The sequence below is a fragment of the Callospermophilus lateralis genome, chromosome 9, assembly GCF_048772815.1.
Source record: "Callospermophilus lateralis isolate mCalLat2 chromosome 9, mCalLat2.hap1, whole genome shotgun sequence".
NCBI classification, from domain to species: Eukaryota; Metazoa; Chordata; class Mammalia; order Rodentia; family Sciuridae; genus Callospermophilus; species Callospermophilus lateralis.
This window is the reverse complement of record NC_135313.1, coordinates 76882488-76906005: the sequence shown is the minus strand read 5'-3', so window position 1 is coordinate 76906005 and position 23518 is coordinate 76882488. Positions and strand designations below refer to the sequence as shown.

The 23518-nt window shown below is 37.1% G+C and overlaps 1 protein-coding gene across 18 annotated transcripts in view; it reads right to left on the bottom strand.

Annotated features, from left to right (window-relative positions):
- Neb (nebulin) overlaps window positions 1–23518 on the bottom strand; it is a 206248-nt gene that overhangs the window by 76333 nt on the left and 106397 nt on the right. For all 18 annotated transcript variants that reach the window (XM_076866351.2, XM_076866352.2, XM_076866354.2 and 15 more), the window contains exons 76-91: window positions 21068–21175; window positions 19125–19436; window positions 17941–18144; window positions 16433–16537; window positions 16183–16290; window positions 15503–15814; window positions 14637–14840; window positions 13245–13349; window positions 12351–12458; window positions 9879–10190; window positions 8940–9143; window positions 7952–8056; window positions 7365–7472; window positions 6181–6492; window positions 3457–3660; window positions 3017–3121 (exon numbers count right to left, since the gene is read on the bottom strand). In XM_076866351.2, the coding sequence (XP_076722466.2) occupies window positions 3017–3121; window positions 3457–3660; window positions 6181–6492; window positions 7365–7472; window positions 7952–8056; window positions 8940–9143; window positions 9879–10190; window positions 12351–12458; window positions 13245–13349; window positions 14637–14840; window positions 15503–15814; window positions 16183–16290; window positions 16433–16537; window positions 17941–18144; window positions 19125–19436; window positions 21068–21175 (2916 nt within the window). The remainder of the gene's footprint in view (window positions 1–3016; window positions 3122–3456; window positions 3661–6180; window positions 6493–7364; window positions 7473–7951; window positions 8057–8939; window positions 9144–9878; window positions 10191–12350; window positions 12459–13244; window positions 13350–14636; window positions 14841–15502; window positions 15815–16182; window positions 16291–16432; window positions 16538–17940; window positions 18145–19124; window positions 19437–21067; window positions 21176–23518) is intronic.

Below are 23518 nucleotides of genomic sequence, written 5' to 3'. Positions count from 1 at the left end.
AATCAAACTAATCAGTATGGGGCTTCTATTGTCCAGAAAGAGGTGAATTTCAATCATTACAATTTCATAGCATTTGGTTTCTGAAAAGTGAATGCTCAGATTAATTTAATAGTTGTAAGCTGGTCGAGTTTTATATGAATTTTCATTTAAGTTTTTGTTTGAATTTTGGGTGGGCCTATTTTACCAATTGATTTGTTTTATGTACAAAAGAAAAAGTTATTCTCTAAATTTAAATGTATTATACAAGAGGATATTTAATATAAAAATGTCATGTTACCTTTTAATTTTATTTATTATTTTTTAAAATTAATATTTGAAAGGTTAATTTCTTTAAGCAAAGGACAGAGAAACTTTATTAGTTTTTCTCTTTCCTGAAGAATAACAGCATGAGATATTTCAGACCTCACCAAAGTATTTTTTTTAAATATGTCTTTAGTTGTTGATGGACTTTTATTTTATTCATTTATTTATATTCAGTGCTGAGAATCGAACCCAGTACCTCACACATGCCAGGCAAGTGCTCTACCACTGAGTCACAACCTCTGTCCCTTAATTTGATTTTTTTTTGCTTTTATCTTATTTCATTACACAGATTGTTACACTATTTTTTTTCTTACATAATAAATTTTATGAGGTCAAATAAAAATAATCTGGGCTGGAGAACTAATTTCTTTTTCTACTAACTTCGAGACTTTGAGAACATAGACTTTTGTATCTCAACTTTCTCATCTAATAAAAGCAAAACAAACCATACCTTACTAACATGGGTAGTATGAAAATTATGAATCAATTTAATATGAATATATTTTGTCACCCATAAAATAATATAAAAATATTCTGTGAAAGTTGTGCTTTCTAAACAATGGAAGCAGTTTTGAATAGCAAATTATGTCAAGATTATAATAACAGCAATACCATGTGTAAAAAATATATACATTTTCATTTACATTCAAATGGGATATTTGGCTTCCTCTAAAATGTAAGCTATTCTCATTAAAAATCTGAAGTTAATAGCTTGATTTTTGGCATAGTTCTGAATACTACGCTAGTCTTGTTCATATCATGATAGCAATAGTAAGGTTCTGGTATTTTCAGCTGAGAAATTTATCATACAAAAGTAGCATATGAGACTTTCCAGAACTCTCCTGTCAAAGACTGAATTCAAGAACAGTCTATGCTGTAATGAAGAACTGTCTGCCTCTTGATTCAACCACTTGACAAGAATTATACTGCACTATGATGTTGATTCTGGCCTCATCTCCCCAAAGCACATCCATGCCCTAAAATTGTACTGCCTTCCAAACCCCGGAAAATAATTAGTACCCAAGTAGCTCATTATAGTAGAATTAATGGAGAAGTTGGATACATGGTGAGGAATTTTTACTTGGCAGGCTTCTTTGCTCAGAAAGATTAATTATTCTTCTGAAAGGATGTCATGTTCCAAACTGCTGCGTTAAAGTGGCATCCCTCTTTTAAGGTCATACTTATTCCATGCACAAGCAATCTGTGATCCATGAAGATGGTACCTCTCTTGAACCTCCTTGAATTGTGTAAGAACCATGTTATTGAATTCTACATATTAACACAATTTTTCCCCTGCTGAGGCTCTTATTTTTTTCCAGACCCAAAATGATTTATCCTGAAAATAATGACTTTATTTTTTTATTTCCAATATTTACCTCTTATTGTTACTCTAATTTTAATGAGAAACTTTCAGCCAGTTAAATGATAAATAAATGACATTAGGGGGCATCCTGTTTTGTTTTTTATTTTTTATTTTTTTGGAGGGTGCCCTCCAAAAAATTGAACTCAGGGGCCCTCAACCACCGACCACTGAGCCACATACTCAGTCTTATTTTGTATTTTATTTAGAGACAGGGTCTCTCTGAGTTGCTTGGCACCTCGCTTTTGCTGAGCCTGGCTTTGAATTCGCCATCCTCCTGCCTCAGCCTCCGGGGTTGCTGAGATTACAGGTGTGGCATCCTGGTTTTTATCCTGGCTTGTATAAGAAACAGGAGCTTACTTTCAATGGTAGAGATCTTGCCTAGCCTGCACAAGGCCTTGGATTCAACCCCCAAAAGAAAAAAAAGAAAGAAAAAGAAAAGCTTACATAATGAGAATGAGTTGGCTTTTGATTTAAGATTTATTTTTTAATCGTCTCAAGAAAATATTCATTTATCTTTTTTGTTTAACTAAGATTTTACCAAAAAATATGGATATTGGATTTTGCCACATGCCTTTTCAAATCTATTAAAATGAGCATATGGGGCTGGGGATGTGGCTCAAGCAGTAGCGCGCTCGCCTGCCATGCGTGCAGCCCGGGTTCGATCCTCAGCACCACATACAAACAGAGATGTTGTGTCCACCGAATACTAAAAAATAAATATTAAAATTCTCTCTCTCTCCCTCTCTCACTTTCTCTTTAAAAAAAAAATGAGCATATGGTTTTCCTTTTTGTGCTATTAAATGATTAGGTTTCTGAACATAGAGCTCTCTTGGCAATCCTGCATGAGCTTGGTTGTTTGGATCATATCCTTTGTACTGCAGAATTTATTTTCCCATTATTAATGGTCTACAGTTTTAATTTTTGGAACTACCTTTGATAAGTTTTGGTGATTGTGATGGCTCTCCTTCTTTTATTAGTTTCCAGAGAATGACCTTAGCATTTGAGACAATGAAGGAATGTGTTTAATAACATTTAATTTTTTGCTGTTTTCTTCCCCCCCACCCCCAGGAGTTATTTGTCATTTCCTAAAGAAAATCCCCCATAGACCTGGATTTTTAAAATTCATTTGCATGGTTTTCTAAAGAATTCTCATAAATATTTCAAGTTGAATTGAATCTGTCATTAATTGTCCTTTCTTCTTCCCTTTTCTCTGTCCTTCACCTCACCCTTTTGACATGTTGACTTGGCTCTCCAGTCACTGCTGTTTTTCTCACTCTGGGCCAAGGGCTGATGTCAAGGAGCCGTCCCCCACCCATCTCCAAACAAAACCTCGTCTGTTGTGGTACTTACATTGCTCACATTAAGAGCATTTGCTCTAGCGAGATTAATTTCTGGAGTATCTGGCATGATGTGGATTGAAGTTTTATCTTTGTCCCAGACTTCTCTGTACTTTGGCTATGGAAAGAACCAATAACAAAAAATCACTTCACAATCTGTGACTTTGCTAGTTTCAGTGTATGACTTTTAACATTTCTTTTGAATCGGATCCAAAATCTTTTCATATTAAAGCCAAGTTTCTAGAATCTTTTCAATGAGTAATTCAAATTCGATACGATAAAAGTCTATATTTATACCTTCAATCAATATATTTTTGTTTAAATTTAATAAGCAAAAAGAATGCTGTCAACACCCTTTATTAAAATTTTTATCGTGTTATCTTGATCTTGGGAATTTATTATTTATTTATGGTTCCAATTTGATTTTGATAGATGGAAACAAAAACGACTTACAATGCTAATATTTTCAGCATTTGCTTTAGCAAGGACCACTTCAGGGGTGTCAACAATGCTTGTATACTTGAGGTTCACCACGGGTGTTCGATAGACACTGTCACATAGGATTTCCTGGGCATTTTTGACTCTCAATACTTCTGGAGACCCTTCTGGCATCCAGCCGATGCCACGCAGCCACTCCAAGTCAGCCTTGTAAATGGCCTGGGAAAGAAAGCAAAGTTAGGGCAGAGCAGAGTCTTTTTGATTTCACTGTTGTAATAAAAGGAGGAAACAGTTTTTTATAATAAATAATAATTAAAGGCTAGGCACAGTGGTGTGTACTTGCAATCCCAGCCACTTAGGGGGCTGAGGCAGAGGATGTTCACAAGTTCAAAGCCAGCCCCAGCAAATTAGTGAGGCCCTACTTAAGTTAGCAAGATCCTGTCTCAAAATAAAGAAACAAAGAGGACTGGAGATGTGGCTCAGTGGTAAAGTACCCCTGGGTTCAATCCATAGTGCCAAAAAAAAAAAAAAAAAAAAAGAAAAGATTTGTCAAATAACAAAATAATTTAAAATAGATCACGGGGTGGGTGCAGTGGCACACACCTGTAATCCTGATGAGGCTCAGGCAGGAGAATTAATTGTAAGTTCCAGGCCAGCCTGGACAACTTAGTGAGACCCTGTCTCTAAATAAAATAAAAATGGTTGGGAATATAGTTCAATGGTAAAGCACTTGCCTAGAAAGTATGAGGCCCTGGGCTTGATCCCCAGTACTACCAAAAAAAAAAAAAAAATTAAAAACCTAGAGCGCTGCCTGACTGATGTAATTCCTCACACACAGCATTGTTTTGTTTTCTGCGCATATGTATTGGGGTGCCTATGCACATTCTGAAAGTTGAAATGACATGGAAGTAGCTCTCCATTTGGGGGTACACATGGTCAATTTTTGACAAATATTTAAGCAATCATTTTACCAGTCATTGTGGACTTTTAAAGCAACAATAATGGGCTCTCTGGTAAGTTCTCTACACGACAGTCAGTATGATCTTTTCAAAATTCCTAATATGAATCTGATATCACAACATTCTGCTTATCTTATAGCTTCCCAGTGTTTAAGGATGAAGATCAAAATCCTTAACATGGACTAGGAGGAGACGGGTGGTCTGACACAGTCCCTACATATAGTCTCAGGTGTCCCTTCACCCTGTGCTTCTGACCACACTGCGATTGTAGTTTGTACCAGGCCTATTGGCATAAATTAATCATCCCATGGGTGTCTACCTTCATCTGCTCCCACCCCACAATTAGCATTTTCTCCAAAGAGCCTTCCCTGACCTCTTTTTTCTTAGGATCATGGAACCCACTCAGCCATTCACCCCATTGTTCGTTCACTGAGATTCTCTAATTAACATCTAGTTCTTTGTTATCAATGTGAACTCCTTAATCTCAGGAGCTATGTCTTACTTTTTCCTTCCCCTATATTTACCACTGTATATTGTGCTAACACAATGTCTGATATTTTTAAAGGGATAATTAAGAATTCATAGCTGGATTTGATAGCACCTGGCTCTAGTAGTAGCTAGTGGGGAGGCTGGACGATAGCTTGATCCCAGGAGTTAGAAGATAGCCTGGGCTATATAGAGAGATGCTCTCTCAGAAAAAGAATTCAATCAACACTCTCCACAACTGGCTTACAATTGAGCCTTTTTAAAATCTAAGATAGCATCTTGCTTTTAATTGGAATTTGCAAATTCTTGATTATCTACTATACCTGCTTTCCCAAATACAGGTAAAATGTTAAGCAGATAAAAAAATTTCTATGTTAAACACCAGTTATTAAATTTATTAAAAGCCAGTATGTTGCTTAGAAATGGTATTGTAATAGTTATAGGATACAAATATCAAGCAAAAATGGTAGTAAGGGGAATGAAAAATATTAGAATATCTCTATCTCTTAAGGAAGAATGACATTATATGTTTTAGAATTTAAAGTATGATGAATCTCCAAAATTCAGAAGGAATTCTCAAAGAAGATAACATACAATTCCCCTCTCTGATTTCGTGTAAGAATTTGATTGATATGCATGCCTCATTTACCAGTGTGGTTCATGCTAATGAAGAGACTGCAGTTCTTTAAAAACTGGCCTACCTCTACCACTAGGCGATTCAAGAGATGAGCCTACTTGCCTGCAATAAACTCATTTATTATTTAAAAAATAAATCTCCTTAAGCATGAGGAAACCAAGTTCAGATAATTAAAAGAAGGTGTCCATTCTTCACAAGAAATAAATAACCTTATAAAGTCCATTATTTCTACAAGATTGAGTGGGCATAACATATGAAAATGGCTAAATCTAAAAATGGCTTCGTAAATTAATGAAACACCACATTGTGAAGAACATCCAGTTAAGGGAAACAAGTGAATTTAGAGCATGACACTAACCTTTGAAATTAATTTCTGTCCTCCTTTAACACATAGTTGAAGGACCAAGTGTTTTTTTTTTTTTTTTAGATTTAATAACCTATAAACCTATACACCTTAAAAACTGAATAGAAAGATTCTGGTAGCAACTTTAATGAAAATGAAAACTTTCTAAATTAATTTAGCAGTAAAGTAGGTAATCAATAAATTTGGTAAAATACTAAAGGGAAGTGCCTACATTGGGAGAGATGTTTTCCATAGCATTGGAAGGAGTTGCTGTAAAAGCCATGGAAGCCTTTCTTCATGAGGGACATACTTACATCACTCTGCAGGTCATAAGCTTTCCTGGCTTGGATCACATCATTCTGATCAGGAAAACAAGACCACTGGTGTAGGTACTGACGATAGTCCACATTACTTGCTAATGCCTGGCCCTCTTTGGCAGCATTGATGGACACCATGTCTGGTGGGATGGTGATTTTGGCCTTGTGGTCATTGTAGGTTTTCTTGTACAGTCTGTCATTCTGCATCTTCAACACCTTTGCTGCCCAAACAAGTTTTGGATCTTCCTTGGCATTGCGACATCCGATGTAATGGCCTTTCTGCTTCTCATAAGCAGTCTTGTACAGATACTGGTAGATGAGAACAGAGGAAGGGGTTTTTCAAAATTCGCTTTTCTCTAGATAGTTATTCAATATAATTCCACCTTGCTTAGATTACCTTTTGGACACTGTTCTTTCTTTAAATTCATGCTTTAAGTTTTATACTTTTTGTTACATTGGCTGTCTTCTCTATGTACATAATTGAAAATATTGTGAATACCCCTAAGTCAAGAACTGTGCATCTGATCATCTCCTAATAGAGTCCCATTCAGCATTTTCCAAATGTTACTCACCTTAGATATCCTTAGATGTTACTATCCTTAGATGTTTTGCCACAAACAAATACAACCTGCACTTCATATTCCTTTAAGTCAAAATGATCCTTTGTTTAAATAGAAGTAATCCTTAAGTTATAAACTTGTTTTCAAAATTTTATTTAAAATTTAAAACCCAATCTAAATGGAGGATAATCAATATTTTTCTAGCACATATTAAAACAGACATGTAATTATTTTAAAAAATAGTGCCACATAAAACTATCTCAGGAACCATCAGTAGTAAGCATGGCATACTTTGTGTACCAACAGAATTCTCTGTACCCATGATATTTCCAATTCCTATAAACTGACTGATACTGAGATTTCTGGGGAAAAATAAACTGTGTTTAAATATAAGAATTGAAGAACCAAGCACAGATGAAGGGATTTCTCAAATTGCTGTATGAATTCTACTGGAATTTGTTTTAAAACAATATACTAATAATATGTTACTAATATATTAATGATATGATATAAATATACTAATAATAACTTGTATTTTATCTAAATAATTCCTGGGAAATTAAACTCCCTAGGTGTTTACTAGTTAGTATTTGTTAAGGCTTGGCAAGGAAGAACTCTTACATCACTGGCGATATCTCTGGAAGCCTTGGCGTGCTGGATCCCAATGGCGTCTGCTCTTATGTCATAGCCGGTCATCTTGACATCTTCCCAAGCTTGCTGATACTGTTTCTGTGAATTGAGAGTGCAATGTCACAATCAGTCTGAAGGAGGAGCTACTGAGTCACCACTACTTGTGTTCAAGATTAGCTATGAACAAGCAGGTCATTAATCTCTCCTTAAGATTCACAAGATAGAACTTGAGTTTGAGTAGATTTTTAATGATATTTTGAAAAGAAATTTCAATATTAGTTTAAAATACATAAATTTAGAAGACAGCAAATCTAGCTTTTAAGAGGAAAAAGCAATGATGAGCCACTCAAAAACAAAACTAAATATTACTACCCATGCATCTTTTTTTTTCCAACAAAAATAGCAATGCACACTTCTACATTATAAAAATACACAGAGACAAACATAACTACTTGTTATTAGCTTAAACACTAGAAATAAAGAGATTGGTGGAAAAATGTTTTCATGCCAAACTTTTGATAAAAGGTTTGGCTAGGCAGTGAGCATGCTGTCAAGCAGAGGAACACGCTGTGTCTTACATTGCTTATCTGGATGGCATTGAGTTTGGACTGCAGCATCAGTGGAGTGTCAGCTGGCACATTCACATTAGCTTTCTCTTTGTCCCAGGCATCACGATACCGTGGCTGGTAAAAATTTTAAAAATGAGGTGTTGATTAGTAATTACTACACGAATAAAATGTTAAATAAATTTAAAAGTTACTTTTGCATATTTCCTAATTAAAAATGTAGATCATGTTTTGCCTTCATTTTGCTTGTTTTTAATTGTTGTTTTGTATTGGGGGTTGAACCCAGGACACTTACCACTAGGCCACATCCCCAGACATTTTTATTTTGTATTTTGAGACAGGGTGTCACTAAATTTCCCAGGATGGCCTCCAACTTGCAATCCTCCTGCCTCAGCCTCTAAATCACTGGGATTGCAGGTATATGCCACCATTCCTGGCTCATTTTGTGATTTTTATTTAAAGTACCAAAAGTAACTTCAAGAACACATTTATATGTGACACAACATAAATTTATAATGAATCAGAAATACAGTAGTAAAATTATCCTTTTCCATTAATTCACATCTAATGATCTGGCAGGTAAGCCCACCTTTGCAGAAAAACTATGATTATTCACATTGCTAGTCAGGACCTTTCTTTCTTATTACAAAGAGCTGCAATAATATCTAATATTTGTCCCTGGACCTCTCAGGCTATTTCGTGATTGAATAGTTATTAAAAGGAGGGAATTTTGTGATTATGGTATCAAAAAATCATCTGTATTATAGTCTGGATTTCAAAATGTGATTTAAATATATCAGAATCTGGGCCCACATGTGTTGACAAAGACATATCAAAGCAAATGAAATCTAGAGACAGCTAACAGATTGACAGCATGAAGATCTAACCAGATACTTTATGTTCAAGATCTTAATGCGGGTATTGGCAGTTTGCAGTTCACATTTAGATTTCTTCTGGAGAATTCTTTAATTTGTCTGAGAATGTCACCAACCCAGCTTACCTCACTGATCTGTAGAGCATTGGTCTTTGCCAAGACCACCTCTGGTGTATCAACAATGCTGGTGAATTTGAGGGCCTCAGGTCTTATACGATATAACCTTTCATTCAAGAGATTCTGCGCATTCTTCACTCTCATCACTTCCACAGAACCCTCTGCCAACCATCCGATACCCTTCATCCATTCCAGGTCTGATTTGTATATGTTCTACAGGAAGGAGAGGAACACACAGTAGGGAAGAAACAAATTTACCCACAGAGTTCAATGCTTGCAAACCACCTCTAGACTCTATCAGCTAGGCAACCAATCCATAGAATTCAAGGATTACATTAAATGTTAGAAGGTGGGTATTATGTCTCTGGCTCCCATCTCTAGGAGAAGCTCACAATATCCTACAGCATTGGAGCAGGGCTCACAAGTGGTACACTTGTTAGAATGACAGATAGCAATGGCACATAATTTTTTTTTTCTATTCTAGGTTGAGCTTCTGGGCTCACTTGAAGTCTGCCTTTTATGTATCACTGGGATACAAAAACATCTGTAGGAATTTTAGAGAAAAAGATCCTTAGATGTATATATAATGAGAAGAAAATCTACCTCTATCTATATTTATCTGTGTGCCAGATAAACTTGAAGTTCAATATTTCCTTATGCTTTTATCTATTTCTGAAATTAGACATCTTATCATGCAAAGGTAACAGATCAGAACAGCTAGGATTGAAATTCTCTACCTAATTACAAAGTATAAGAGACTGGTTTTCATCTTGGTGATAAGGTCCTGCTTCTATAAGAAAGAATCCTTTATAAGAAAGAAAATGTTTGAAAAGACTCTATTACCATGAATTATACAGAATACTTCAGGTTCTATTAAGATTACCATTTAAATTAAGCCTCTAGGGAACAAACACACATCTCCCCAGAATCTGATGACAATATACGCACATCACTCTGCAGTTCATAGGCTTTCTTGGCCTGGATCACATCGTTCTGATCTGGCAGACATGTCCACTGGTGCAGATAATTGCGATAATCAATGTCGCTAACCAGGACCTGGCATTTCTTGGCTTGGACAATTGACATCATGTCCAAGGGTGTATTGTAAATTCCCTTAGATTTCTCATAAGCTTTCTTGTACTCTCTGTCACTCTGGATCTTGGCGGCATGTATAGACCATACCAACTTGGGGTCATCTTGCAGGCTGCGGAAACCCACGTGGTGGCCTAGCTGCTTACGGTAGCCTTCTTTGTATTTGTACTAAAGGTGTGAAAAAACAGATTAAACAACAACAACATATGAAAATAAGGTAGTGATGATTTTTCTTTAAATAATTTCAGGACATTTTCTTAACTTTAATGTAAATTAGCTCAACACCGGCAGTTATTATATATTTCAGTTCACTTTAAAGAAAATAGGACAATTTTAGGTAGGAAATAGCATGGCAAACAAGAATAAAATATAATAGCTAACTGTTACAGTTTGGGTCTGGAATGTTCCCTAAAGTTCTTGTGTTTAAGGACTTTTCTCCAGTGCAGCAATGTTTATAGAGATGGGACTTGGGAATTGCCAGGATCATGGGGGCTCTCACTTCACAAATGGATTAATTCATGGATGGATTCATAACTGAAGGTGTGGGAAACTGTAGGAGATGCGACCTAGTTGAAGGTAGTGGGTCCTTAAGGTAAGTCCCTTGGAATATTATTCTTATCCCTGGCCCTTTTCTCTTTGCTTCACAACCCCCATGAGGTGAGAGTTTTGCTCTACCAAGCTCTCACTGACATGATGTGCTGCCTCACAAACCACAGATATGGGGCCAGCCAAACGTGGACTGAAACCATGAGCCCAAATAAATCTTTCCTCCTGTAAGCTGATTTCTCAGGCATTTTGTCACAGTGATAGAAAACAGACTAACACAATCACACTAAGCAGTCACTGTATGTCACACACTATTATGAGAGCTTCAAATTTTGATCCATATGAAACCGTGGAAGTGTTTTAGTCAAAAACTGTTGAATAGTGACAATTATACAATGTCTCTATGAGGTAGATACTATTTTTTTTTTTTAAGTACTAGGGATTGAATTCAGGAGCCATTTAACACCGAGCTACACACCCAGATCTTTATATTTTTTCTAAGTTGCCCAGGCTGGCCTTGAACTTGTGGTCCTCTTGCCTAAGCCTTCTACATAGCTGGGATTATAGGCAGGTGACACCCTGCCCATAATACTATTATTATCCTATATTTAATTGGAAGAAATAAGGCACGTGAGGGTAACCAAGGTTGCCTGGCAAGTGGAACATAAGGTCAGATGGTTCCCAAGAGCACTGAGGATACCTCAGGCAGGGAAAAGTCATGTGATTGGTTTTGGAGTTGGAGAAGAAATATATATATGGAAATATATATATATATATATATATATATATATATATATATATATATATATATATGGAAATCAAGATTATTGACTTGAATCAGAAAATGACAAATAAAGGTCTATGGACTAGAGTTTTCATCAGATGAGTTGAGAACAAAAATGATGTCCTTTTCTTTCCTGAATTGGATAAGATGGGGAAGTCTGGACAGAAGGGAGAGAAAACTGGGACTAAGGCAGTTACTGTGAACCAGCTATGGTTATTGGTTATTGAAAGTAAAAATGAGGCATAGAAGGAGGTAACAGCTGGATACATGAGATAAAAAAACAAATAAATAGAGAAGAACCTCAGGTGGGGGTGGGGAAGAGTATCTTAAAGATTTAGAGTATCTTAAAGATTTAGTAGGAGTAGGCTTGGTAGGATAATCATTTTGACTATTAGTTTTAAAATTAGTGTTAAGTGAATTTGAAAACATTACTGAAAGCATTCTACATAAGCCTTCAGTATAAAATGTTTAATATAAAATGTGAGTTCAGTAATAAGTCTTGTATGAAACTACCATCTATTTTTTATATTGTGGAAAATGGCAGAAATGTTTGGGGATAAAATACATTATATTTGTTTCTCAATTTTCTCCAAAAATTTCCTAAGGATTTTTCATGATATTTTGTTTCTACTTAGAGACAAAGCAGAAGACTGATCTACCTATTTATCTATCCTCATCTATCTATCTATCTATCTATCTATCTATCTCTCTATCTATCTGAAACTACTTTTTGGTAGAGTTTCTATTGAGGGAAAACATGGAAGGCAGCATAAGAAAAAAGCACCCATTTCTGAATTCTGTTTATTGTTGGCTCGTTTACTATATCTATCTATATCTATCTGTAGCAATATAGATTAATATTTTTAATTAAGAGAAAGTTTTTAGCACATGACAAAATGCAATTGTTTGCATGGATTAAAAAAGACAAAATTCTTGACAAATAGTGTCCCCATTTGTTTTATAGAAGAGAAGAATCACAAGAAATAGAGGAAAGTTACCTCACTCGCAATTTCTCTGGAGGCTTTGGCATGTTTGATTTCAATGGCATCTGCTCTAATGTCGTAGCCTTTCTGCTTGGCTTCGTCCCAGTCTTTTTGGTAGAGTTTCTATTGAGGGAAAACATGGAAAGTGGCATAAGAAAAAGAGCACCTACTTCTGAATTCTTTTTATTGTTGGTTGTTTACTTTGTAGAGCATAGGATACTTTTAAAGCTAAACATCTAACTCTATGAATATTTGAATATTTATACTCATCATAATATGGTATATACTTGAAAATATTCCACTGCCCAGGACACAGAAAGTAAGAGTCAACATAAAACCAGAGAATCTGTATCAAAGTACCAGACAAGACTGGATAAGATTTTTTTCCTTATTTTGCCCTTTGATGCATCAGAAGTGTTTGCTAAAGGTACAAGACATAGATATCATATGAACCTTGCTTTTCAAATATGACTAAAATTATCTTTTGACTTTCATATGGCTTTGAAATGTCAAACAAGAAAGTTCTGGGTCAATCAAAACAGACACTAATAAGATAACAGACACTGCTGAGAGTCAATGGAACATGACTAGGGTTCCACTGTTCCCAATGAACATATGAGAAATGGAGCCACAACCACTGGATATAGGAGGATGTATCAAGGTTGAAAGCAGATCACCAATAGGACTCAGGTATTCCAACTCCTGCAGTCCAGGCACCTAGCCATGTATCTATGCTAACATTTAAATGAGAATCTACATTCATTTGGGAATGATAGCTAAAGAAAAAAAATCAAGCACTGAAAGACATGAACATTTCTAAGATAGGTAATTTTTCCATTATAACACACTCCACAAGCTGACTGACACTGTCCCACAAAGGCCTTTACAGTCCATATTTATAGCACTTACATTGCTAATTTGCAAGGCATTGATTTGGGCCTGCAGCATAACTGGTGTATCTGAAGGAATGTTGATGTTGGTTTTATCTTTATTCCAGGCTTCTTGATACAGCCTCTGTGGAGAGAAGGGAAATATTTAATTCAATGATAGAGAATGGACATTTGAAATATTAAGACTTAGTAACTATTTTATCTGGGAAAATGTTTCTAAAAATATGTTTAGGATGGTTTATTTGATGTGACAACTTGGCCAGGCAATGATACTCAGATATTTAGTCAAATATTATACTGAATGTTTTTGTTAAAATAATTTTCAGATAAGATTCAGATTTATATCAGCAGACTTTAAACAAAGCAGAGTACCCTCCATAATGGAGTGGGGGTCATCCAATCAATTGAAGGTTCTTAACAGTCTGATCTCCTCAAACAAGAAGGAATTTCTTTCAGCAAACTGTCATTTGGTGGTGGTGATGGGGTAGGTACCTGGGATTGAGTTTATGGGCACTCAACCACTGAGCCACATCCCCAGCCCTATTTTGTATTTTATCTAGAGACAGGGTCTCACTGAATTGCTTAGCACATCACCATTGCTGAGGCTGACTTTAAACTCTCAATCCTCCTTTCTCAGCCTCCTGAGCTGCAGGGACTGCACGTGTGTGCCACTACACCTGGCTCAGAAAACTGTCTTTGAACTTGAACTGCGGTCTTCCCTGGGTCTCAAATCTGCTGGTCTGCCTTGCAGATTTTGGAATTGCCAGTCTGCAATATTGCATGTATCAGTTCTTTAAAATCTCAGTCTCTCTGTGTGTTCATAAATACATTTATAAATATATTCAATAGGATATGTTTCTTAAGGGAATCCTGACTCTCACAATGTTATACCATTTATTAAATAACATTATATTACATGTCTTATTATTAATAGAATTATTTATTTCCCTGAATCATCATTGAGATTTTTTTCTTTTTTGTACCAGGGATTGAACCCAGGGACACTTAATAACTGAGTCACATCCCTAGCCCTCTTATGTTTCATTTTGAGACAGGGTCCTGCTAAGTTGCTTAGGGTCTTGCTAAGTTGCTGAGGCTGGCTTTGAACTTCAGATCCTCTTGTCTCAGTCTCTTGAGCTGCCAGGATTACAGGTTACACCACCACACCCCGCCTTATCATTGAGAGATATTTTTCATTTTATTGCTTCAAAGTATGTGTGTGGGAGGGGAAGGCACAATGTATTTGTCAGAGTTCTGCTTTTCACATGCCTTCACTAAACTAGTCCAGTGACTCTTGGATCTGCCCACCATTGTAATTCACTGAAGAGAGCTTGTACGCACTTGGTTTCACTGCCATTATCTGGACACACAATCCAGAAAGACAGAAGCTTGGTAGTACGATGATTCTTACCTCACTCATTTGCAGAGAATTGGCTTTTGCCAGGACAATTTCTGGAGTGTCAACAATGCAGGTGAATTTCAAATCTTCTGGTCGTGTCCTATAGAGCCTTTCATTCACAAGGTCCTGTGCACCCTTCACTCTGGTCATTTCTACGGAGCCTTCTGGCATCCAGCCGATGCCGCGTAGCCATTCCAGGTCTGCTTTATACACACTCTACAAAGACGGTAGAGAAATCATTGTTCCAAGTGTTAGACATTCAGCCCTCAGTGGGAAAATAAAGTGGAAGGGGTGATGAGCACAGACGGTAGTTCTGAAAAAGTAAGACCTAAGATCTTACATAAGATATATGTTGGTGACAAAAGTCATTGGTAAAACCAAAATTATTTCTACAAGCCACAAATAAGAAACACCTCTAATAAAGAATTTCATGATATAATTATTTGATATTTCTAAAAGTTTTAAAATTGGAAAAATTTTAAAGGAAAATTGTATTAAATCTTATTCCATTTTAATCCTATAATAACTGATTCAATGAAATACTATTTAGTGTTTTGGATCTGGCCTAACAGTGGCAATTATTTTAAAAACACCCAGATGCTTTACATTTGAGTGAAATATATCTTCATTGCTAGAAATTACAAATGACATAAGAAAACAGTTTTGAAACAAGGCCAGGAAATAAAGGACATGATTTCATCTCTCTATGCTTCCCATGAATGCCTAAATAGGGGTTTGTATTAATGTGAATAGTGTCTCCTCACCCTGCCTGAGTTACACAGTGCATGACTATCTGTCCACAGAGGCATACTGGACAATTCGCAAATCTATGATATTCAGCCCTCAGTTCCTTCCTTCCCAAAGCACAAATCACTTACATCACTCTGCAGTTCATAGGCCTTCTTGGCTTGGATGACGTCGTTCTGATCAGGTAAGCAGGTCCAGTGGTGCAAGTAGTTGCGATAATCAATATCACTGACCAGAGTCTGGCATTTCTTGGCCAGCAAGATGCCCAACATGTCCACTGGGCTAGAGAACTTGGTCTTCCACTTCTGAAAGTCCTTTTTGTACTCAAGTTCACTGTTAATCTTCCCTGCATGTATGGCACACATAATCCTGGGATCATCTTCAATGCACTGGGCTCCAATATGGTGGCCTTTCTGTTTCTCATATGCTTCCTTATATTTGTACTAAAAATGCCAGAAATACAGATTTAGACATTTAGTTTGGGGACCATGCTCATGGTGAGAATTACAGACAATATGAAATGGGTAAGAATTTTGTACTTCAGACGTTTTGACATCTCTGGGCAATTTTATGTTATTTTTTTATACTATAATAAAAATACTCATATATTTTCATTGGTGGGAAATTTCCCTGCAGCAACTCCAACTCAAGTTCCAAAAGTATTTTTCTTCTCTGTGACAATTAAGGGAAAGATCTTTCAAGGAAATAGGACCGGAAGCATGTGGAAGCAATTACAAAGTGTGGTCCATTAGCCCAACTTTGGGTTATTCAGCACTGCAGGGACTCAGGGAGTTAGACGGAAGGTACTCACATCACTGGCAATGTCCCTAGAGGCCTTGGCACTTTTGATGGAAATAGCATCTTCTCTCAGATCATAGTCCTTCATCTTTGATTCATCCCACCCTTTGGTATAAAGTTTCTAGGTGGAAGATAAAACACACACACACAAAATAAGTGTTTTAGGAAGTTAATAGGCCAATTCTAGAGAAGAAATCATTAAGGTAGAAGAAGCATTTTAATGACTTCTAGAAAGCATAGGGGACAATCAGGAAATCTCTTACTTGGCTGATATTGGCAGAATTGCTCTTTGCTAGAAGGATTTCTGGGGTGTCCGGCATCACATGGATGGAAGCTTTGTCAGCATCCCAAGCTTCTGTGTATAAATGCTACAGGAGGGTGGGGGGAAACAGAACCGTCTTTAAAATCCAGTTACTATCCAATTTAACTACAAAATCAATCCTGTTAAGATTATTTGGGAGTAGGGGGAGGAAAAGGGTAGTGGAGAATAAAACAGGGCAATATTTAAACACTACATAGCTGTTTCACAGCTAATATAAAGCTCTAATTATGAATTCTTTTTTTTTGAGAGAGTGAGAGAGAAAGAGAGAGAGAGAATTTTTCAACGTTTATTTTTCACTTCTCGGCGGACACAACATCTTTGTTTGTATGTGGTGCTGAGGATCGAACCCGGGCCGCACGCATGCCAGGCGAGCACGCTACCGCTTGAGCCACATCCCCAGCCCCTAATTATGAATTCTTTTAATCCAATGAATCACAAGCTTCCTCTTAGCATGTTGGAGGCAGAGCTTGGTGATAGAGTTATAATGCAGTAGGAATCCGGAGACACCAGAGTCTATCTCAAATTCAAACTCAACTTCACTCTAACTTGTGCAATCTTCAGAATGGTACAAAACTCCTCAGATTCCTCATTTCTAAGAGGGGGATATTTATATCTTCTTTGAATATTTTAAAGGATTAGCTGCATATATAAAATGTCTGAGCCCTAGTAGGTTCTTAAGTTTTTTTTTTTTTCTTTTGGTGTTTCCCACTGTTATTATCTTTGTGGTTGCTATTATGGAATGAAATAGTTTCTGGAGTTTTATAGCTCCAACTCTGAAGTCTGCTATTTGAGAGCCAATTTCCTATTCTGATTTGAGCACTCAATCTTACTACTGAATGATTAGAAAATGTTCAGGCCAGGCCAGAATTCAGTTAAGCTCAATTCAATCTAAAATGTGCATAATAAGAGCCTACTCATTGAATAAAGAATAAACAGATTGATTGAACTCTAGAGGACAAAAGTGATCATCTATCTTATGTAATGAATGCAGAAATAGCAGCTCATTTTTTAAAGTGGATTTCTACAACCTAAGATGGAAGAGCAACTAATTTGTGTCCTGGCACTACTATGAAACACCATGTTGCTTGGCTTATGTTCTTTATTAGATGGACAGAGAAAACCAACAGCCTGAGTCTGCTCTGCCTAGGGGAGTGTTCAGGGAAAGGTAATGCATTCGTGGTATTGCTAGGTCCTGCTCAGGAGGGAATGTGCAGTGCTCGGAGCAATTACTTGGGGCTTTGTTTTCACAGGCACACAGGGAATGAGAGGGCATGGTTTGAGACAGTGTAGAGATCCAGCCTTCCAGAAGCCAAGCAGAAACTTAGGTGAAGGCCTGCGTGAGAATCAGGTCCATTCCACCTCCTTTCTCTGGTGATCCTTGAGGGTATTTTCTACTCCACAAGCCAAGTTCATTATGACTCTGGCAACAGGAAGCAGCTGAGGACCCACCTTGCTCATTGTGAGGGCATTATTCTTTGCCAGGACAATTTCCGGGGTGTCTGTGATGCATGTGAATTTGAGCTGGTTTGCAGGCTGGCGGTATTTCCTGTCACTCAGGATTTCTCCAGCTCTCTTTACCTTCTCCACCTCAACAGAGCCAATGGGAACCCATCCAATGCCTCTCAGCCACTCAAGATCAGCCTTGTAAATAGCCTGAAAATGAAATAATGCCAAATATTTAGATATTACCTAATGATCCTAGTGCCAGATGTTTCTATTTATTTATGAATGAATGACAGGGTCTAACTGCCCAGGCTAGCCTTGAACTTGTGATCTTCCTGCTTTAGTTTCCCAAATTGCTGGGATTGCAGGCCTGTGCCACCACACACAGCTCAATCTTGATTAAACATATACAGACAATTTATAATTCTGAGACTTCTTTGTGTACGTTTCTAAGAGATCCACAGGATTGCCTTACTTTATTGAGAATAGCTGGTCAAATGCCTTGTCTTTGATAGAAGTCAATATTAGCTGTTTTAAAGACCTATAAAATCTCTTTAATAGTGTTATTTCAGTGACACAAAACCACTTTAAGGAAAATTACCACCTCCCTCCTGAAACAAGGTGTTTATTCTCTGATGTGATTCTCCATACATACTTGTGTGGGACTAATACTCTATTAGAATTCAGTGGGTTCCTATCTTATGGACAATAGCCTTCACAGCCAGCCATGTGATATATGCAAAGGATGAGTGCCTGTGATCGACCATTTGTGAATTAATGTGTTTTTTGGGGAACAATAAAATATGGCATTTTAATTCATATGATTCTATGTGCATGCTTCTAAGTCAAAGAATACTCACCTTTTTACTTACAGTTCCTTCTCTTGTCTTAGGCTTTGAGTAAAAATGAATTTTATCCCTTTCATTTTCTTCCCTGAACTTAAATAATTGACTATAGAAGAATTTTTTTCATAAATAAAGGTAACAATTCTTATTGAATATTTTTTGGAAACATTTTTTAAAACAAAGACACTATTTTTACTATTCTTCCAAGAGTGACTAGTCAGAGCCTGATCAAAACATGGAGCTATAATACTCAAAAGATAGTACTTGAATCTATGGCACAAAATATTTATGAACCCCCTTTTAAGACTTTTAAACACATGGTTGAAGGATGTCAGAGTCACTCACATCACTCTGCAGGTCGTAGGCTTTCCGGGCCTGAATGACATCGTTCTGATCTGGAAGACAGATCCATTCATGTAGAGGATGCCTATAGTCAATGTCACTCACAAGGATCTGGCATTTCTTGGCCAGCACCACCCCCAGCATGTCCACTGGGCTGCTGAACTTGGTCTTCCACTTCTCAAAGTCCTTCTTGTACTCCCTGTCACTCTGGATCTTGGCCACATGGATGGACCACATCATCTTGGGGTCATCCTTAATGTTCCGGGCCCCAATGTGGTGGCCTAGCTGTTTGCGGTAGCCTTCCTTGTACTTGTACTGGAGAAAGAAAAGGAATATTAGTCTAATGATTAAAAATACACACTATTTCTTCATTTTACCCCCTGCCATCATGAGGAGAGAGGTGAATATCATCAGCCCCATTTTATAAAGTAGGAACCTGAAGATCACATCACAAGTAGGGGGCAGGGCTGAGCCTAGAGGGAGAACTTCTTGTTCCTAATATTTTCCCCTTTCTCTACACTATACTACCTGGTGTACCATTGTGCTTCCTTAACAAGTAAAAATAAAAAATCTTGTACAACCCAATGGGACATCTACTCCATGTTAGAATGCCTATAATTACAGCTATTTGGGAGGTCAAGGCAGGAGGATTGCAAGTTTGAGACCAGGCTGAGCAACTTGGTGAGACCCTGTCTCAAAATAAAAAGTAAAAAGGGTTGAGGATGTAGCTCAGTGGTAAAGGGCCTCTGTTTCCAATCCCCAGTATCAAAAAACAAACAAAATGCATGTTTTTTTTTTAAATGTTTAACATTAATAATATTTTAGAATACCTTCCTTATTATTAGAATTGAAAGTGAAGTCCCTGGCCAATGATATATACCACATGTAAATAGTTTATGTGCCACAAGGAAAGATCTCTCTCATTGGACCTGGGAACATTAAACTTTCACCAACAGAGTCACATGCTGGGGTTAAGACTACTTTTAAAATCCAAGAATAACATCAAGATCCAATTTATTATGAGATGATCACAATGTGGGCTTCTCTAGCGTAATAGCTGGAAAGTGTTTAAAAATAGAAGGAATGAAGTCCAAAGTACATAAGAATGTAAGTCTGAGGCATGGGCCCTTCCAGAAGTCTGGATCTTGCTCTGGGGAGGCCTGGTACACAGTGAGGTCAAGGATACCCTAAGGAGATGTTTTTCACATGAAGAAAAGGAGCAGAGAGAAAAGGCAAATAGGTGTTGCAAAGAAACTTCACTTATTTTACAATTTATTCTTGCTAAGGGCATCTTAGTAAGAGAACATGGAGATATTCATCATCATTCTTCTTTCAGTGTCAAATAATAAATGGGCAGAAGTAGTGTGAAAGAGTTCACATTTATATTGATCAATTTACTTGAGGTATTAGTATCTTTAATTTCACAAACCTCTGGGATGTTTGAGCATCTTAGATGCTCAATTCTTCAGGCTCAAAAAAAAATATATTTTTTACTTTTTAAGAATATGTCTTTAGCAGGTGTGGTGGCACATACCTATAATCCCAGCAGCTCAGGAGGCTGAGGCAGGAGGATCATGAATTCAAAGCCAGCCTCAGCAAAAGAGAAGCACTAAGCAACTCAGTGAGACCCTGTCTCTAAATAAAATACAAAATAGGGCTGGGGATACAGCTCAGGGGTTAAGTGCCTCAAAGTTCAATCCCCTGTAACTCTTTCCCACCAAAGAGAATGTGTCTCTTTCTTGATGGATTAACAGGTACAACTGGCACATTATTTAGTGCCTGATTTCCTTTCCTCCTTTGTCATTTGCAACTTTGTGTGTGTGAGAATCTTGAGAGGAAATTGAGATCTGTAAGGACAACTGAAATTCTGGAGAGAAAAATTCTAAAAGCTGCCATTTGTCAACATCTGTGAGTAAGAAATACTTCTTTCAAAACTTTCAACTTACATCACTAGCAATATCTCTTGAAGCTTTGGCTGCTTGGATTGGAATCGCATCCAGCCGCAGGTCATAGCCTTCCTTCCGAGACTCTTCCAAAGCAAGTTTATAGAGTTTCTGTGGAAAAGAGAGTCGTTAGTCATCACTTTTTCATAAAAGATGAAGCTGCTTGTTTTGTTAACTTTTCTATCCTCATTAAACGACTGGAAAAAAAAATCCACAAAGTCAACTACTCAGGTGGGTTTACAAACTATACACAAGTTTTAAACTTTGGGATTTTGTTGACTGGTAAATTTCATAAATTTTTGGTAAATCAGCATTTGGTTGTCAAAATTTTACTTTGATAAACATGTACTTGTGAAAACAACCATTTTCAGTTGTCATCATAAGTAAAGGATGGCCATCTTACTACTAAAGGAGGAAAAAGAATAGGGAGTGTTTGAAAATCCATATTTGATTTTACAAAAACTTCAATTTGTTGCTCTTATTGTATTTTTCATTGCTGTGGACTATCATCAGGTGTAGCTATCTGTGCAAGTACACTAAATGACAAACAGAATATATTAAAACAGCAAAATAATACAGGGCATAATAACTTCCTGAGTTCCAACCTACTGTCTGCTTATTATAACTGTTGAATAAAACACAGCTGACCACAGTATCCATGAGGGTTTGTTCCACAAACTTCTCTTCTCCTCTGCCAAAATCCTTTGCTGCTCAAGTCCCTCATATAAAATGGCATAGATTTGCAATTAACTTACATCATCCAGGACACTTTAAATCATCTCTAGATTACTTATAACAGCTAATACAATGTAAATACCATGTAAATAGTTGTTGCACTATATTTTTTAGGGAACAAAAACAAAAGAATAGTCTGTGTATGTTCAGTACAGATGCAATTTTATTTTCTTTTTTTGGGACCAGGTATTGAACCCAGTGGTATTTACCCAATGAGCCACATCCCCATCCCTTTGGGTCTCAATAAGTTACTTAGGGCTTCGATAAGTTTCTTTTTTTTTTTTTTAAAGAGAGTTTTCGGCGGACACAACATCTTTGTTTGTATGTGGTGCTGAGGATTGAACCCAGGCCGCACGCATGCCAGGCGAGCACGCTACCGCTTGAGCCACATCCCCAGTCCCCTTCGATAACTTTCTGAGGCTGGCTTTGAACCTAGGCTCCTCCTGCTTCAGCTTCCTAACATGCTGAGATTACAGGCATAGGCCACTGTACCCAACATAGATGCAAATTAAAAAAAAAAAAAAAAACAGTATCGATCCATGATTGTTGAATCTACTGATGTGGAACCTGCAGATATGTGGGGCTGACTGATACACACACTGCTTTCTGTAGGGGAAAGTTATAAAATTGTGATTACCATTTTTCCCCTCCAAAGTACCCTATTCCTTATTACTTGTGCTCTAACCTTCTCTCCTTTCTGCTGACATGCCTGGGTCATCCTCTGCTCTCACTTATACATTCATTTGCCCCAAGCATTATTAAATCAGTTACTTATTATGCTACTAAGTAACGTCATTTCCTCCCTTTGTCACTCAGGCCTTGAAAGCAATAGCTCATCCTTCTTCTTTTCATGCAAGACCCAAACAACAAGGTCTTAAGATCATCAAGACCTAAAGCTAGGTCTGATCAACTGGAACCAGAGGAAGGAGGAGAAGACATTTATGTCAGTTTCTTGCATGTGTTGGAATTATTTTCTTTGGCATAAACACGTCACATTCTTTTTTTTTATGACAGTTGGCAGAGCTGATCACAGGCTATGCTGTGGGCCAGTGATGAAGCATGATAACCTGGCAATCTTGCTATCATCCCAAAGCCCAGAGCTGCAGCACTGCTGAAAGCATATGATCCTTCTTTCGAGTGTTTGGTTCAAAGAACAAATATCAGTCACTGTGGCAATGATGACAACAATGCCAGGAAAATTCTTTTGATACTAGAAGAGTTTATTTTTCTTCTTTTCTTTTTTTAAGAAATGTGTATGTGGCTCAAGCGGTAGCGCGCTCGCCTGACATATGTGCGGCCTGGGTTCGATCCTCAGCACTACAGACAAACAAAGATGTTGTGTCTGCCAAAAACTAAAAAAATAAAAATATTAAAAATTCAAAAAAAAAAAAGAAAAAAAAGAGAAATGTGTATACGTATGTCTTAATTTCTCTATGTAGTTGTTTGCTTTCAAACAAGCAAAACACTGACTTTCCTTGGTGTATCTTAAGCTGAAATATTCTCCTTTTCTTAGACTAGACTACCTGAGTCTATTCTCCCATAATTAGGAAAGCATTTTTAAAGTTACTTCTGAAAAGAAATTTTAAGGCTTCCACTAAAAACTATTTTGACTGAGACAGAAAAAAAAAGGGGGCTGGGGTTGTGGCTCAGTGGTAGAGAGCTTGCCTGGCATGTGTGAGGCCCTGGGCTGGATCCTCAGCACCACATATAAATAAATAT